The sequence below is a fragment of the Sinohyriopsis cumingii genome, chromosome 7, assembly GCF_028554795.1.
Source record: "Sinohyriopsis cumingii isolate HCF-2022 chromosome 7, ASM2855479v2, whole genome shotgun sequence".
NCBI lineage: Eukaryota > Metazoa > Mollusca > Bivalvia > Unionida > Unionidae > Sinohyriopsis > Sinohyriopsis cumingii.
This window is the reverse complement of record NC_142967.1, coordinates 73437836-73457103: the sequence shown is the minus strand read 5'-3', so window position 1 is coordinate 73457103 and position 19268 is coordinate 73437836. Positions and strand designations below refer to the sequence as shown.

The following is a 19268-nucleotide window of genomic DNA, read 5'->3' as shown; positions in this document are numbered from 1 at the left end:
CTGTTCATCTTAAATGTAACGCAAAAGCTTAACCATGCAAAAACTCTGCATGAAACAATACATGCAGTTTAAAACATTTTGTATGAAAAAATACATGCAGTTTAAAGTGTCCAATGTGTTCCTGTAAAGTTAGTTTAGTTTCCTGACCAACTCCACTACTCTAATATGAAACCAGGATTCCAATCAACACTGACAAGCCATTATCTGGATTCTATCACAACAAGCACATTGCCATAATTTTTGCTTTTTCTTCCAGAAGCCTATATTTAAGGGGTCATTTCTGCAATACTTAAGGTCAAATTGCAAGGGTTGTTTGGTCTGTGATATATATGTAATGTAAAAAGTGGTATGCAACTTCTATCAGTGTGGGTGTGCAAGTTTGAAAACGTGCCAGTAGTTTTCTGTAGGTCGATGTTTTTTATCCAGTTTCTTTCTCTATCATATATTCTGGCCATCGTGTATAGCCCATCATGTACTGAAATTTTTTCCTAAACCCCACAATACCAAACCAAACCATCCAAGTGTATCTTATAAATGTTTTGTGCTGATGTGTATGTGGTTATGTAGGAACATATACTCATCTTAAATAAAAATACTAAAATTCAAAACTAATGTAACTTAACCAAGGCTATTAATCTTAGCTTGCTGAATGCTCTGCACCTTCAAAATTAATCCTGACAAAAATTATTGATCACTATGGAATTTTACAATGGCAGCAGGTAATAGAATGGGTCAAGAAAAGAGGACATCGGGTCTAATCATAATCAATAGCAGGGTAAATAACATTTTTTCAACACAATGTGCTTTCATTCTGACATCACAGCATGATTATTCAATCTGGGTAATATTGCATGATCTCATCCAAAAATGTCCACATGCTGGAACCCTTAGGCTACTACAACTGCAGTGCAGCTTAGCTTCTATCAAGTATTATCATAACTGAATAACTCAAACTTACATCATAAGGAACTTTATATTTCTCTATGATTCCAGCATCCTGGAACATTGAAATCACCGCTCTCACAGTGTCATCATCACTCATGGGAATGTCATTAAAATCAAATTTGTAGAGCCCAATCTCTTTTGCTGATGGAATCTTAGATTGCTGCAAATAGTAAAAGACATTAATTTATTAGTAGAGCACAACTATTAAAAGTGATGCCTAAGTAGACTGATTGCTCATCTGGATGACACCCACCCTCAAGTAAAATGGAATTACAAGTGACAAAGAAATCAGGGTTAACAGGATGCTTCCTGGCAAAATGTCTTAAATTAATTGGTTAAGAAGGAAGTTGTCTTAAAGTATCCCTACTCTTAGTTCCCCATGAGCCATATTTTATGTCAGATCAGCCCACTTTATGCCTCAGTGACTACACTATCATGGCAAATCAGAGCCATACTACATGGTTCCTACTTTTTTTTTGAAGATAAATTAACAGGTCATTTCCAGGATGAAATTAATTTTTTCAAGGTTCCCAAATGACCATTATTGAATGGAAGAAAAAAATATTTCAGTTTATGAAACACGCATTTATAAAATGAAAGATGTTTCTATTTTGAGACTGCCAAAACATCTAAGTCAGAAAAGATGATCATGCACTAAACAACAAAATCTATCACATGAAACAGGTTTGACTACTGTATATTCCTATAAATTGGTATGTAAAGTCATTGCAATGTACATAATAAAAATTCTAACTTTACTTTGCTGATGTTCATTATGTTGGTATGAGGAAACAACACAATTAACAAACAGAAATTTGCTTTGTTTCCTTTCAAACATTTCATTCTAAACAAATCTGAATAATCAGTTATAAATCAAGATAACAATCTATATGCATGTTATACAAAATAAAAATTTCCCATTACAGAATTAAAAAAAACAATAAATGGAAGGTATTAGATTCTTCTTTTGTAAAGAACCTAAACTTCTTAAGATTATATGGTTAAAGTCCATGATTTAAAAATCATTTACAAAATTAGTGATTTAAATTTTGGTAAAAAGATCTTCAAAAATATATACTACTATATAAACAATGACCGATTTATCTGGAAAATTAACATATGTCTGCTTATAATGTGATAAACCAGTCATAAAATCTGTATTGATATTCATAGGAGCTTGTATTGTTTTGCAATATACAATACAAGGGACGACAATCTCCCATTTCTCCTGTGACCTAATTAAGATTTGACACCAAAGCATCAAGCTACATGTCACAGTGCAATTGTTTAGAACCAAAGTTCAGCTCTTGAGATTTGACATTTTGAACAAATCTGACTTACGACAAATGGCAGTTCCTTTTCTAATCTGGGTTTCCTCTGAATATCCCCATCACAATGTTCCTGTTTTGGACAATTAGGTCAGGAGGTGGGGTCAGAGCAGTTGCCTATTCAAAAATGTGAATCGGCCACCATGGTGCAGTAATAGCATATGATAGTTGCCTACCAGTGGGCCTGGCAAACTTAAACGATGTTACATCATGTCATACTTGCATGAAATATATAGGAAAATGATTTATTTTCCCAGAAATGGCAAGTATTATAATCATTAAGTCTTTAATCCACCGACAGACAAGATGAAACATTACTACAGCTTACATGAAACCTGACCTGGTATTGATCATTTGTATTACTAGTCACATGACTACACAAATCTCAGACTACAACATCCAATAGTCACATGATATTAACAACAAACTCCTAATGCTGTTGTACAAAAAATCAAATATATTAAATGAAAGTCATAAACCTTTTGTGAAAACCAGAAAAAACATATAATTCTCAAAATATTTATTTCAAGAACAATGACCAGAAACCTGTCGCTATAGCAGCAATCTGGACAATCAGACTGATCAAGCTCAGAGCACATATCAATGTGTTAGGAACATGGATACAACAAAACAAGTGCAGTTGTTCTCTGAATAGATATACATGTATAGAGAATTTTTTTTTTTTCGTTTTTGTTTTTTTTTGAATTAAAAACAGTATATGACTTTCATTTAATATTTTTAATTTTTTTCTTCATCATTTCAAACGGTTTATTACTGATATCATATGATGAATGATCTATGATGTAATGAACATGTGGGTTGTGAGATTAGTGTACTCGTGTAACTAACGATGCAAATTGTGAGTAACAGGTCAAATTTCATCAACGTTGTAGTTTCATTCTCTCTTTCAGCAGATTAAAGACGTAACAATGTAAAACTCATAATTTCTGAGAAAATAAATGATTTTAGTATCAATTTCATGCAGGTATGACTTGCTGTAACAGCATTTAAGTTTGCTATCCAATCTGGTGTTACAATGGTGGTTTTTAGTGACAACAGACTGGTTTTCAAAATTTTATGTAAGAAAGGATGCTGATATCGACTTGTCTGTGAAATAACCAGTCTACTAGATGAATCCAATCCACTGAGCATTCAGATTGACTCAACAAATGTTTATGGCAAGCACCTAAATGATTCATATTGCAACCTCTGAATATTCTGGTCAGAATTCAATAAATTCAACAAACTATCAGTTTAGTTATGACTCAATTATTATGTAATTGTTTATGGCATCAAGTATTGGAGAAAATTTTTTGGAGTTTTTCATGACTTTCATCAACGTTTACAAAATTCAAGGATTTTTCATGGTCGGAAAAAAAAATCATTTGTCCTGACTACACGATTTCCTGGTAGCATGGGAAAACTGATACTAAATATTTCTAAACTCCTCTATCTGGACACAAATGGCCAACCCGACTTTGACCTAGGGATCAGAACCCAAAACCCATGAATGCTCGTGTCCTAATGCCACAAGTTCATGTTTCATTTCAAGTTCATTTAAACAAAAGATACTAAAACCAATGTCACTGAACATGCAATTTTTGGTATCTCTGACTTCTGACCTACTTTCTGGAACACAATAGAAGAGAAACAAAAACCTTGCTCCTCTTGCAGATGGTTAATTATGTACAAGCTATGTACTAAGTTTGGTGAATTTCAGCTATTATGGCCATATGAATACAAGAAGAATAACAAAACACTCCAATGCTGCTAAAGCATGCAGATAATAATTTAAAAAATCTGCAATCCAGGATGCTTTCACTCAGATTTCATTGGGGTTGCCTAAATGTTTTTCATTTGTGCACATTTAAAATGCAGTTTTGTGTGTGGAGTAAAACTAATTTTAATTATGCAATATTTACCCTGTTGCTATTGATTAGCTATCTATTCTCATGCTGAAAATATACCATCTGTATGATGTGAATACATCCTCCCAGAGTGGAGAAAAAGTCACTATGACCCTTTGACCTTTTGCAAACCACTCTGCTGCAGGTCATGTGCAGAAGATATATGTACCTATATCTCATCTTTTTACAGATGACAATTACACGAGATATCAGAGCAGGGTGGGAGAAGGGTATTCAGCAATAGTGACAGCTAAGTACTGCATAATTTAAATTAGTTTTACCCCCCCCCCAAAGGGAGAGAGCAAAACCCTATTGTAATGCTCTACCTCCCCAATGGGAGGGTGCAACCTGCACTAGCAGTGCTCTACCTCCCCAACAGGAAGGAGCAATCCACTACCTGAAGCGTGAACACTTCAAAAGAAGTTGAACAGCTTCTTGAATGTTTGAGACCCTCCTTCTGGAGAGGTTTCAACAACCTCTGAAGATGTTTCTCCTAAATTGTGAGATATGAAAGAAAAACCAGAAAATTCAGATCAAGAAGAGGGAATTTTCTTCCAACTTTGATAGGTATGTTGGAAGACCACAAATTACAAATTGTGAAACATTTTATCCAAGTGCACCTACAGTACTCAATACAGTCTGTGTATCCCATGAGGCCTTCATGTGGACACACTGCCCCACAGACTGTTTTGCTGACATTTTTCTTGGTAATGGTGTGGTTCCATGTTGCCAAACTTGACTTTCCATGAATAAACAAAAGATGGAAATTATCGTTAAAGTATTTCCTTATTTATTGAAAGAAACAAGATATTCCAGTTCTGAAGATTTGAGTATTGTAGTAACATGCAAATACATGAATGTCAATGCAAGCACTGTATGAAGTTATAACTTATTTTATTGAATTGAAAATAAAAAGTGGAGGAAACAATGTCCTCAACATCTGAGCAGGCCTGTTGTTGTTCCTAGAATATAGGGACTTGCCCGCACCATTTAATTAATATTTAAAGGTGTCTACCACCACGGGAAGAACACTGGTAGCTTCCAAATTCCTGCAAAGAATGAAGTTCTAAGTGGAAAAACAAAAAGCTACAATACGGTTTTTAGAAATCAACAGACAGTAGCAACACTGAGAATTGAAAACACTGTGGAGAAGGAGAGAACACTAACTGTGGTATATCAGTTGTCCACAGGCATTAATTTCTCGGTCACAACAGCTTCAGATGTCTATACAGCATGATGTCAGTGAAAAGGATGACACAAAGGTACATCTACTTTCTGTGCATGATCTGCGGCAGAGTGGTGTGCAAAAGGTCATACAAACCTTTTCTCTCCTCTGGGAGGACGTATTCACATCATATGGACAGTATATTTTTGGCATGAAAAGAGACAGCTAAGCAATAACAACAGAATAAGCGATTGCTGCTATTGAACATTATGCCAATATGATTTCTAACAAAGATATGGGTACTGTAAGAGTCGTTTTTGGCCCATAAGTGGATCCAGATGAAACACAGACAAATTATACCCCTCACTCTTACTTAAATACTGTGTATAGAGAAGAATTGAAAATGTTTGAAACGGTGATGAAAACTGTTTTGTTGGGGGAAAAAGGCCAAGTTAATAATTTGAAGAAGAAAAAAAAATTCCTTGTGATGATGACTGATCCTAAATTTTGATGCATATCTATCATTTTTATGAGAATGAGTACAATAGCTGTAAACACAGAGTGTGTGAGACACTCATTCAACATATATAGCATAGTTTAATTACTCCACTGACTGAAGATATGTTTCGACACATTTATTGTAAAGAGGATGGGTGATCAGGCAGTTTTTCTCATTACCGTATATATCATATGGGACTCCAGAATAGATGGAATAAAGAATAAAAAAAAAACAACTTGGTAAGACAGATTAATACAAGTGTATATCTTCCAGTGTGCAATGCTCCCCCTACCTTATAATGATCTTAACATCATTACTGTATTATAACACATCAAAACTCAAAATCATCTCTTCATTTTTTATTTCTTTTTCAAATTCATGGTATTTATCTCTTAAACTCCTATATTTAGTGATTAATATCATCAGGAAATGGCTCTAGAGTTCGTTTTTGGAGAAAATCATGCCATGTTATTGAATTTATATTCCCACATTTTAAAATTTTAAATTAAAATAGCATGGATATTATAGATGGTAAATTATAAATATCCAGATGTACACCTAGCATCCTCTCTTTATGAAGTTGTATTCCCAAACCCTTGTACTTCAAATAAAAACAGTGATATGGCATTGAATTTGATGTAGACAATGGTATAATTTATCTTCTTGTATGCATGTTAGCACAGAAAATAACCATGGAAAGACGTACACCACCTATGTATTGTATTAATGCTAGAATTTATAAACAGGAAACCCCAGCAAAATCTCTAATGTGAAAAATGAGCAGAATATTTTACATGTGCATCAGTAGGGAGTTCAAATATAAGAAAACTTCTATGTAGACAAGTTTGCACATTCCCACTTGATCGTGAAGACATGCACATTTGTACATCTGCATATTCACATCACACATGAATCCAGGGTCATCAAGACCTTTTAAACGAGTCTGTTTACTCAAGGATAGTTTTCTGCCTGTGATGAGGCCCACAATCCAACTGTTTGTTTATAATCTGATTTTGAAAAATGGAGCAGCTATGCCTATGGTTGACCATATCACTAGATTTGATTATACAAAAGTACATATATCAGACATATATACTTTGTAAGTTATAAGATAAAAGAAGACAAGTATATAACATTCAAAATTTAGCAACTGAACACAGGTAAGGATTCTGATCTCACCAGTTTTTTCTCTCAATATGGCCTTCTTTTCATCACTCTCTTGCAGTCACACACACACACATATATGGTCACAAGTAACATTCAGATTCCAGTAACTGAACACTAGTCAAGATATTAAAGATAGCCTCAAAAAGGTTCCATGTAGTAAAGTTGTCTTTGCCTTTGTTATTGTTCTTTGGCCCCATCTCTCTCTCTCTCACACACATGAATGGCCACGAGCAAAAGATTTACACTAATCAGTTTCAGGAAACAGTGGAATGATAAACCATAAGCTAGATAATGACAAACATAATCAACCAGTTAAATTAGCAGTATTTAGAAACAAACTGCTTTCAGTGTTATCAATTCATTGGATAGAGGACATGAAAAAGGGAGACAGAAACAAAGAAATAATGCAAGCGAAACAAAATCAAATCACTAAAGGAATGTGTGATGTGTGTGTGTGTGTGTGTGTATATATATATATATATATATATATATATATATATATATATATATATATATGTCTTGCATCTGATAGAACCTCTGACAACCATATCCAGCTCCAGGCCATCACGAGTGGCAGTACCTGTTTAAACTGGAGAAGGGATGACAGGCGAATTTCTGGCACATCAAAACCAGATGCTTTGGACAGATGGGGCTCATTAACCTTGGGTGGCCGCCCATCTAGGAGAAGGTAAACTTTGATTTCAAACCTTCGTTGCCTTGTCACTATACCCTCTCATGGGAAAGGCTAAGGGAGTAAACCCCAACAGAAAATCTGGAGACGGAGTCCCTAAGGCGACTTGGGCACTGCTTTCAGTGTCATCTCGGCAACTCCTGTTATGCTGGTGCCATGACGTTTCGGCTTGTCTATTCCCTTGGATCCATCAGCTGCGTGGAGTGGTGGAATCAGCTGCATGGGCAACAGCTGATTCTCTATATGACCCTGCCCAGGCTTGCATCCTTGAGAGGACACTCCGGCTTTGCTCTACAGCATCAACAAAACACAGGATGCAGCAGTTTACTGGTTATAAGTCACCGCTCAATTGGTATAGAGTCAGATGCCAGGGGTTGCTTCAGACGGTGGGAGAGACCAACAGGTCTCAGTGGACAGCTACTGCCCGCCTCAAGCTGGGCAGCCTCTAGACAATAAGGTGCCATCCTGCCACAGTTCAATTGCCTTGCTGGGTGCAGAAGGCTTAAGGTACACGAGTACCTGACAAGCAGACTGCAACTGCTGCACCAAGATATAACAAAAGAAAACCAACAAGAAAACCTTCAGTCCTCAAGCTAGGTACCTGGAATGTCCATACCATGCTGACTGGGGTCTCAGATGATATCTAGGCAATCTGCAATGTTTGAAAGACTTCAGTCATTAACAACGAACTTGAAGGAATCCAGGTCATCACTGCCTCACTACAGGAGACATGGCTATCAGATTCCTAGTCCCTCAGAGAAAAGAACTACATGTTCTTCTGGCAAGGAAAGAGCGCCGATGAAGCCATAGAGTTTGGTGTTGGAACATTCTGACAGGGAATGATAGAACCCAGCCAACAAGGAAATGAAGACTGCTATCCCTCTGCCTCCACACCAAAACCGGGTCTGTCAACCTGATCAGGTTTTATGCTCCCACACTAAGTGCCACCGCAGATACCAAGGCTACAATGAGTTAGACTCGCTCATTGACAAAATTCCCAAGGAAGATAACATGGTATTACTGGGCGACAACAACACTAGAGTGGGTGCCGACCATGACTCTTGGACTTCCTGTCCTGGCAAGTTTAGCGTCTGCTGCAGGTGATACCATCCACAACAAGAACAAGCAGATGGAGCATTGGGTCGAGTACTACTCTGAACTGTATTCCAGAGAGGACCACGTGACCAACAATGCCCTTAACACCATTGAAAACCTCCCTCTCATGGCCGAACTGGACGATAAACCTATGTAGTCAAACTAAAGAAGGCCGTAGAAAAACTGTCCTTAGGTAAAGCCCCCAGAGAAGGATGGCATCCCAGCAGAAGTCATCAAGTGTGGCTGTAGCATGCTGCTCACACACCTGCATGACCTCCTCTGCCAGGGATGAGGGTGCAGTGCCTCAGGACATGAGATGACAACATCATAACCCTGTACAAGAACAAGGGCAATGGAAGTGACTGCAAAAACTACAGGGGCATATCCCTTCTCAGCATCTGGGGAAAAGTCTTCGCATGCGTCATCCTGAACAGACCACAGACACTTGCTGACAGAGTGTATCCAGAGTTGCAGAGAGGTCACAATTGACATAATCTTCTCCGCCAGGCAACTGCAGGAGAAATACAGAGAACAACACAGACCCCTCTTCCTGGCCTGTATAGACCTCACCAAGGCACTAAATCTGGTCAGCAGAGACGGACTGACACAATCCTGGCAAAGATTAGTTGCCCTCCAAAGCTGCTAAGCATGATCCAGTCCTTCCACCATGACATGAAAGGCACAGTGCATTGTAATGGCTCAATGTCCGACCCCTTTGACATCCGCAGCTGTGTGAAACAGGGTTGCATCCTTGCCGCTATACTCTCTGGCATCTTCTTCGCTGTCCTGCTCAAGCATGCCTTAGAGATGTCCACAGAAGGGATCTACCTGCACGTGTGATCATATGGCAGACTGTTCAACCTGGCACAACTGAAGGCAAAGAGCAAAGTGTGTGAAGCAACCATCAGGAACATGATCTTCGCAGATGATGATGCTACAGCCATTCACACAGAAGCTGAGCTACAGTGCCTGATGGATCACTTTTCTAAAGCATGCAATGAGTTTGGTTTGGGCTGACAATCAACCTAAAGAAAACAAACGTGATGGCTCAAGATGCAGACCCCCCCAAGCATCATCATCAACAACTATGAACTTGAGGTAGTCAGTCAGTTCACATACCTTGGCTCTACCATCACCACCAACTTTTCGCTCGATGCTGAGCTCAACAAGTGGATTGGAAAGGCATCAACAACTCTCTCCAGGTTGTCACAGAGAGTGTGGAACAACAGCATGTTGACCCTAAACAATAAGATCTCCGTGTACTGTACTTGCGTGCTAAGCACTCTCCTGTATGAAAGTAAAACCTGGACTCTGTATGCCTCACAAGAGAAAAAACTGAGCACCTTTCACATGTGATGCCTCATATGCATACTCAGGATTACATGGATCGATCGAGTAACAAACAATGAGGTGCTTGAACATGCCATGATCCCCAGCATGGTCACACTCCTCCGCCAAAGTTGCTTCAAATGGCTGGGCCATGTACGTTGGATGGATGATGGACATATCCCCAAAGACTTTCTTTATTTGAAACATGCCTCTGGCAAACGGTCAATCAGATGGCCACATCCCCGCTTCAAGGATGTCTGCAAGTGCAACATGAAAGCCCTTTACATCGATGTGAACTCCTGGGAAGAGCTTGCTCTAGACAGGTCCAACTGGTGACATGTTCTGATCACTGGTCTGAAAGCCATTGAGGACAAGCTACACTTGCTGGCTGATGAAAAGCGATCGCAGAAGAAGCAGCAGCAGCTCCAACACACACCATACTCAACCTTCAAGTGCAACAAGTACTGCCACTCCCATGTTGGGCTACACAGCCACAGCAAACGCTGCACAACCACCAATCGGGACATTTCTTATGAGCGCACTTCTATCATCTCTCGAGACTAATGGATGCCAAGCTAATGTGTGTGTATGTGTTAAAGAAAAAAATCTGCCCCTATGAGGCTAAAACTGCCGATTTACTGTTTAATGGAATCTGCAAGCAGTCTTACGATACCACTCAAGTTCCTTAAAATCGCTGACATTCTGATTATTATACAGTACACAGATAACCTGCTGCTGTGTGGGGCTCTTTTAGGAAAGAGCAATTATATCTCAAACATTGTTTTCCTTTGTGAGAAAAATATTTATTTTATACACATCAATGCATTACAAGTAGGGTAATATTCACAACACTGCAATATAGTCCCTTTCTTCAATAAATACTTCTTCGAGGACTATTACACGCAGTTTTTATTTTCCTCCTTATTGTTAGTTGGAGACTAAAATCTATTCTTCAGCAAAGCAATTTGTGAAGTCGTGTACTGAACTAATTCATCAAATGGGGAACAAATGAACAATAATGCTAACATGTATTACATTTTAAATTTGATCAATGTTCATTTCAGTACATTTAGCTTGCATGTGTACAATTCACATTATTATTTCTTACTATGAAGAGGTGTGTTAGAGTTCATGATTGTTCATTAAATACAAAATGAATTAAGTAATTCAATTGCATTTAACACAATCATGGTAAAGACTGTTCCATTTAAACATACATGGTTCTCAGGAAAGGCAGCTTTTGAAAATTATATGGCAGGGTACTTTGACTGCACAGAATTCATATTAAAATCAAAAGAAAATTCTAAATTACAAGTATGATTGAGTACCCCACATTAAATGTGCCTTCCCTTGTATGTTTTACTGTTACATCCCCAAGGAAAAGATGCAATGTAATCATTATTTCTATCATTCCTAATTCGTTAGATCCCACTAATAAAATAATACCATTTCTTTTGCTGATCTTGTGGATCAACTTCCTTCATGAGCATCTTCTATATTTAACTACACTTGTCACAATACAAAGAATGTCCCGAACACATGATCAGAGAAAAAGACAAAATAATACAAATGACAAGCAGTATTTTAATGTCAAATATTTTTCTCTTAACAAAGGGGAGAAAAAAGGCATTTTTGTGGTACTCTGTACTTAAATTATGTTAACAATATGGCAAAAGACACTTGTTTGAGATAAGAACATAGCTTGTCTTCATACTTCTTTCCATTCAGGGGCGTGCAAATGAGAATATGTTTGAAATTTCCACATGTTAAATGGTTTTAAAAAGTATCCTCTGTCAAAACATAAAACATGTTCACAAATGTGCTGGCAGTTTTTGAGGTCTTCTGAATATGCAAAAATATGGCAAAAGCTGTGGTTTTCAACTATTTACTTAGGCAAAAAATTAAATGTTTATTTCCAAGGTACCAATGAATGCTGATGGACTTAAATTTCCTCACTTTTTACATGGTCGGCATGCCACAACCAAAATGATACTGTAGTTAAAGGTTACTGAAGCATACCTTTATATTCAGTAAAAATATAAATCTGGTTCTTGCATGTGGTCCACATTAAATTGGTATAAATAGTCAACATTTTAGCTCAAAATTGTAAAGCCAAATGTAATGTCACGAGCGCATGCCAATCACATCATAAGAAGTAATTTCTAAAAATCAATTGCAAGTTAAAGTTTTTCAAATGTTGATATATTTGTTGCCATGGTATTATCAGTTCAACTAGGTTTTGAAAAGTTTTGAATTTCTGGGCCCCTCAAAAAGGCCTATAGTACCTACCCCTTTAGTTTAATAACCATTCATGTCAAGCCAAAAAACACAGGTGTGCAAACAGTTGCATAACTGAAATGGGACAGACATTGCGATAAGTGGCAAGTGCTAAGATACCTCTACTGCCAGCACCACTTGTGTCATGACATGCACTTCTACAGTTAACAGTTAAATAAAATTTATATACTGCACAGAATACATTTGTATACGCACAACTTTAAACTAATTTGTGCAAATTCATACAAATTTTGCTTGATTCCCACATCCTGGCACATCTCTGATGCTTGTGCTATATATAAGGACAGAATGAACAGCAAAAAGTTACTCTGAAATGTGGTTTTGGGTGGGGGGTAAAACTAATTTTGATTATGCAAAACTTACCTGACGCTTTTGCATTGCTAACCTATTTTTGTGCCCAAAACTCACAATCTGTTCAATATGAATATATCCTCCCAAAGAGAGGAGAAAAAGATGGAATCACCTTTGGCACTCCACTCTCTTATTTTGCATATCACTCTATATGTCACGCGGTTATATGCAAAAGAGAGATATTTTTTCTCCAACTTTTCATGAATGACAATTACACAAGACATTAGGAGGGCAATTGATACTAGCGGCAGGCAGGTATTGCATAATTAAAATTAGTTTGATCCCCCCACTACATTTTAATATCAGCTGACTTGTCCTCCTGCTATTGCTTAGCCGACTTTGTCAGTTAGGAGGGTAAGTTGATCCTCTATTCAAACTGATCAAAACTAGAGAAACTGAGTTGCACTCATCATAGAGGAAGAGGTCCATCTATATAAGGTTGATGTCTCTCTGAGCCCTATACTGTGTTGTAACAATGGGCCCCAGAGAGAAACACAAATATGAAAATGTGTTGCAGTGCTCTACCTCCATCATGGGATGGATGGAGTGACTCGCCATTGCCATACCCAACCTACCTAATGGGAGAGTGCAACCCACTAGAAACCAGAAACAGCCAGTGTCAATAGACAAGGCATGAATCTCACATCTTCTATTATGGTTCATTTTTGTAAAGCTTTTGATCTTGTAGACCATGAAATTTTGCTTGAAAAACTAAAAATCTATCAATGCAGTGAAAACTCTCTAAACTGGTTTACTTCATACTGAACCGATAGAGTGCTAAAACTTTCTTTAAATGGTCAACTTTCTCAAAGTAAAAATATTAACTATGGAGTACCACAGGGCTCTATCATTGGACCTCTGTTATTCATTCTATTTATCTGTAATTTTCACTTCTTACGGACCTTAAATTTGGAGTACCATCAGCATTTCTTTGGTGAAAGATATTGCTTAGATAAACAGGAATGGCTTCTGGATACTTTATACATCAATTTGGCCTTTCTAAGAAATATTCTTTCGTGTATTGTTAAAATCTTTATATTATTCACTGCATCCTGGAAATTGTCTATACATTGATCTAGAATTAAATGGCAGGCCCTCTTTTGGAGCCTTAATATTTTTGTTATTTTTGAATTAGAGGTATTACCCCAAATTACATTAAAATAGTCCAGATATGGCTGAATATAACTTTTATAAAAGTTGACCCTATACTGACAAGGAATGTATCCTTTGATTTTCCTCAGTAGCAAAAGGTAAGAATTAACCTTTTCTGAAATGTGTTTAATGTGAATAGACCAAGATTGTTATCTTCTAATACACCAAGAATTTTATCATGAGAGGTCACATTAAAGCTCACATTGTCAAATAGAACTTGGAGTTTGTTACTATCTAGCCTTGCTCATTTTTGTTGCATTGTGCAACTAATAGGCCTTTCATTTTTTCTATATTTATGATCATACTGTTTTTCTTTCACCATACTTGGAAGTCTGCTAAGAGCATCTTGTAAGTTATTATCAAGTACTGTTTTGGTTTTACCCATCTCAGACAGTGTAGTATCATCTGCAGGTCAGTGGAAGAAATTTAAGTTCCAATCTTAAGAGGCAAATCATTGATAAACTGAATGAATAACAAAGGTCCAAGGATAGAGCCCTGTGGTACTCCACAATTAATATTTTTACTTGGAGAAAGTTGACCATTTAAAGATACTTTATGCACTCTACTGGTTAAGTAAGAAGTAAATCAGATTAAGGAGTTTTCACTGCAGTGATGGATTTTTAGTTTTTCAAGCAAAATTTCATAGTTGACAAGATCAAAAGCTTTACGAAAATCAATCAAAATAGTGCCTACCATTTCTCCTCGATCTAATGCTTTCAGCCATTTTTCAATCAAAGATACAATTGCAATTTCACAGGAGTGATTCTGTTGAAAGCAAGACTGATTATCATGAATAAGATCACAAGTGCTCAAATATGTGAGAAAAGAATCATGTACATGTTTTTTCTAGTAATTTGGAGAGACAAGGAGGGATAGAGATCTGTCTGTAGTTATTTACATCATCTTTTGCTCCCGCTTTATACAATGGTGTAACATTGGCAGTTTTCCATGTTTGTGGAAATGTATTAGACCCAATACTTTCATTGCAAATGAAAGCTATACTCTCTACAATTGCAGGTGCAGCTACCTTTAGTAGCCTTGGTCCATTCATATCAAGTCCTGTAGGTTTACAATCATCCATGTTTTAAACATATTTCAACACAAATTCTGGACACATTTCAGGAATTTCAAACTTTATATTGTTTTGTAGTTTTTTAGCACAAAAATGTTTGAATCCTAGATGATCACATGAAGTTCTGGGTTTGGCTCAGGGGTTTGTGAGTTAAATAAAGGAGAAATGGTAGGCACGATTATGGTTAATTTTTGTAAAGCTTTTGATCTTGTAGACCATGAAATTTTGCTTGAAAAACTGAAAATCTATCAATGCAATGAATACTCCCTAAATTGGTTTACTTCTCACTTAACCATACATGTCAACCCCTGGCAAGGAAAAGGTGTAGTCCAAGTGGACAAAAAGAGTAATCCGAGCAGAAAAAGAGCAATCCACATATAACATGATAAAAATTAAATGAGCATATGTAGAAAATGATTTATTTATCCCTCTGGACTTTTAACATAAATTACTGCTTCAAGTTTGCTTATATTAAATGCTTTGAGCTTTAGAAAACAACAGACTCTCATTGCATTTCTAAACACTTTGTACCAGCTGAGACTATGAATATTTTGCACACCAGTTGAGCACTAAGTGCTGGGTTAAAAAGCCTGGATCTGAATTCAGTTCTATTTTTGTTAACAATATGGAACAATCTCTCAGTCAGCATTAGAATGGTAAAGAACCAATATTCCTTTCATAACCAGACAAAGAAGAGAAAATTTATATCTTACAGTTATTGGGCCTTTTAGCTGGGAAATAAGATGAAAAAAATCAACTCTGTCCGCATGAAGTACATTGTCAGGTAGAGTGCCAACTTGATACTTCAAGAGTTCTCCTTCTAATTTATCAGCAGCCTTTCCTGCAGCATGGTGCATCATATGACAGAGACAATCTATTAAGTACAATGATGGAGATATTTTTCAAAATATATAATGCAACTCCTTTTGAATTTCAGTCATCACTGATGCAGTATTAGTTGAAAACCCCATACCGTTCTGCCAACTTATGTTTATTCAAAGCATTATCAAGCAAACAACAAAATGTTTTCTCCAGTTGACTCTACTGTTAATTGTGGTAGTGAAAGAAGACCACTCTGACTTTGCCCTTGTCATTGTCAAAGTCTCTTACACAGACTGGGTACAACTTTTTGTCATAATCACTATTCCTGTCTGTTGCAATACTAAACAGCCCAATTTTCATAGCTTCTGCAATTTGAAGTGAAGTATCTTCTGCTAAACACGTAACAGTATTAGATGATTTTTTCTTGCACATGCACTGCAATTTTGGAATCAGGAAACATCCGTTTGAACAAAGGACCAATGTAGTCTTCTATGGCTATGAATAGTCCATGTTCTATTAAGAACTTGGTAGTTAACACCTCTGCATTTATAAAATTCATGTCTACAATTAAGTTCTGCTGTAAAAAAGAAGTTACTTTAGTACTGGAGTTAGTAAAATGAGTTAATTCAAGGTTTCTTTGTTTTACCATCATGACCAATATTAAAATCCTTTCCACGGCGGCTGCAAGGGGCGTGAAGCTGCCCTAGAATGGAACGCTGTATTGTGTAATTCATGTATTCATCTCTGAATCGGTATTTTGTCTTTTCTTAATCCATCTGTGAAATTATTTGAAAATTATTTTTGCTTTTGCACACACATTGACTACAATAAATCTGACTTTACTTTTAGCGCCAAATACCTCTAGACTGGTTCTGTACAAGATATGAATTAGAACAAAGAATCAGCGAGCAAAGATCAAAAGTTAGAAAACAATTCTGTTCTCTCCTAACTAAGCCATACAGCTGCTATAAATAGAAACTGAGGTCAAAAGTAGAAACCAGCATGTTTCTTGGAAATAGGGTAACTGCTATAAATAGAACATAATAATGTTAGGAAAGTGCATGCAAGTCTTTGGACAAGCATACTCTTATGTCATAGTTACACAGAAGTCGTCTTTTTTAGAATACGGTCTGTGGGATTAATGGGCTGTTAATAAAAATGACAAAACAAATTATTAATCTTTTTGGGATGGGGATATACCGAAAACGCGTAATCCGAATAGTTGCAAAATCTAAAGTTCACGCTTGCAAAAGGAATTTCTCCAAGTCTGCAAGCTTGCAAAATCTAAAATTCAAGCTTGCAGAAGGAAATTTTCCAAGTCGGCAAGCATGGAAAATCTAAAATTCAAGCTTGCAAAAGGAATTTTTCTCGTCAAGTCTGCAAGATTGCAAAATCTAAAATTCTACATAAGCCTGCACGCAAACTTGCAGTAAAATTTAATCAGTCATGAAAGTTGAAAGTTGGCAGCTAGCTATAGCTCCTTCATGAGATCACGCAGTACCTGTTGAAATGTTGAATATACATTTTAACTATATATCATGTGCAGTAAGAAACAAGTCAAATTTAAATGTTATTTTGTTTTTGATTCATAGAATCTGATAATGAACTCTAGTTAAATATATGTATATATATTTTCTGTTCTTGCAGAAATACTAAACATTTGTACTTAGCTGCTACATGTATAAAATGTATTATTCCAACATTTCTTAGTTTGAACTTAAATAGGAACATTATTAATATATATTTCAAATCAAACTGATTTCTTGTCCTTGTTCAATATAAAATGTAATTTATTTCTACAAATATCTTTTTTCCAATTTAATGATATAGCTTGTTTAAAATATCAGCCAGGTTAGATAAACAACTGAGCTTTTTGCATATAAAAGAAATTCTTTAAGAGATTGTATGCTTAATTGGCTATTTTGTCAGTGAGTGACATAGATTATAATCATAAAATAACTATTGGGTGTCTTTAATCTGTTTATGTTCCTAAAAATACAAATATTTCAATCTACAGGTAAAACAGTTTTAAACTATATAAAAACTTGTCCTTAAAATCCACATAACCAGTATATTATCAAAGTCATCCCATACAATGTTTACTATAGAACTTGTTCACTTTCCACAGTATTAGGTCTTAGTATGATACAGCTCTTATCTTTTACAAAATTAATAAATAAACCCAGACCAACAATGTTTTCAAGAGGTATGGCTACAAAATGATCAGACAATTTCCCAGTATAAATGTGAATCAAACATGCATGAACCAATGTGGTTTCATCTACAAATGCACATTTTTCATCTTTTGTGAATTTATTTACAATTGCAAAGAATGAAGGAGTGCATCTGCAGTCATTCATCAAGCAGCAGCACAGTGGATAAACTTTAATGTAGAACATATATGGAAGACTGAATAAAGAATTCCATTTAGTAAAATCCTGTAAAATAGATAGTAATTGCTGATTCCAAGCTTAATACAGCAAGATATTTGATGTCAAGTACTTGTAAATGCTATTTACCGACTGCACCACCAAATATAGTCTCAATAACTCTTGTAATATTAACTTCTGGCAATGAGGTTTTGAAAGAAATGTCATGTATTTGTTTCAATGGCAATCTGCTGCCAGAAGAAAAAAATAATTGTTAGTTATTTACTTACTAAATAAAAATTATAAAATATTTGTAATATGTTTTTCTTTAAGAGAGACGCATCCCATTCTGCCAACATTCTAAAAAGAATTGAGCTTTGTGAATTTTGCTTGTTTAAAAAGAAATCAATACAAACCATGGAAGATGAAATGTGGTTTTCCATGACCGAGGCTTAATTCGGTAATGAGTCATTAAAGATGGTTACTTCCCCTGTTTATGGTCAGCAGACTGGTTTACGAACTCTAAATATACACACAACATATTTGAGTCGCAAGAACACAAAACAACCACTGTAGCATTGCATTAAAAAATTAGGCGCAATTTTCAAAGTTGAACTGTCACAATTTAGCACATTAGTTCTGTAAATTTCATTGCCCACTGAAGCAATATTTGTGCAGCAACTGATCATATAACCAAAGCGATAATTTGAAGTCACGGAGTTACCATGTTGGTGAGTAAACTCAAGAGTGTGTTGTATTTTGCCAGTTTTCAGGACTGTAGATTGGCAGTAGCGTTCTGATTCACTTTTACAATACGTCAAAATATGACTTTGTAATGTTGCTTCATCCAATGATTGAGATGACAACTCTGAAGATCATTATTATTTATTGCTGCGCTTGCCAAACTGCAGTAATCAATGCAGTGCCGTCAGTTATCGACAATAGGGTTATGTGATTATAAAATTAAAGGCACGCTTGTGAATCTCATTTCCGTTATTCTTAGGGTCTTTCTTTCCTCTTGCATATCAGATTCAACAATTGTTCAGAGGTTGTTACATTTAATTCTTTTCATTCTCAA

The 19268-nt window shown here is 36.2% G+C and overlaps 1 protein-coding gene across 3 annotated transcripts in view; it reads right to left on the bottom strand.

Moving 5' to 3' along the window:
* The window catches only part of LOC149795516 (cGMP-specific 3',5'-cyclic phosphodiesterase-like), a 412811-nt gene that overhangs the window by 159499 nt on the left and 234044 nt on the right, over nucleotides 1–19268 (bottom strand). For all 3 annotated transcript variants that reach the window (XM_089965316.1, XM_089965315.1, XM_089965317.1), the window contains exon 11: nucleotides 959–1105. In XM_089965316.1, the coding sequence (XP_089821442.1) occupies nucleotides 959–1105 (147 nt within the window). The remainder of the gene's footprint in view (nucleotides 1–958; nucleotides 1106–19268) is intronic.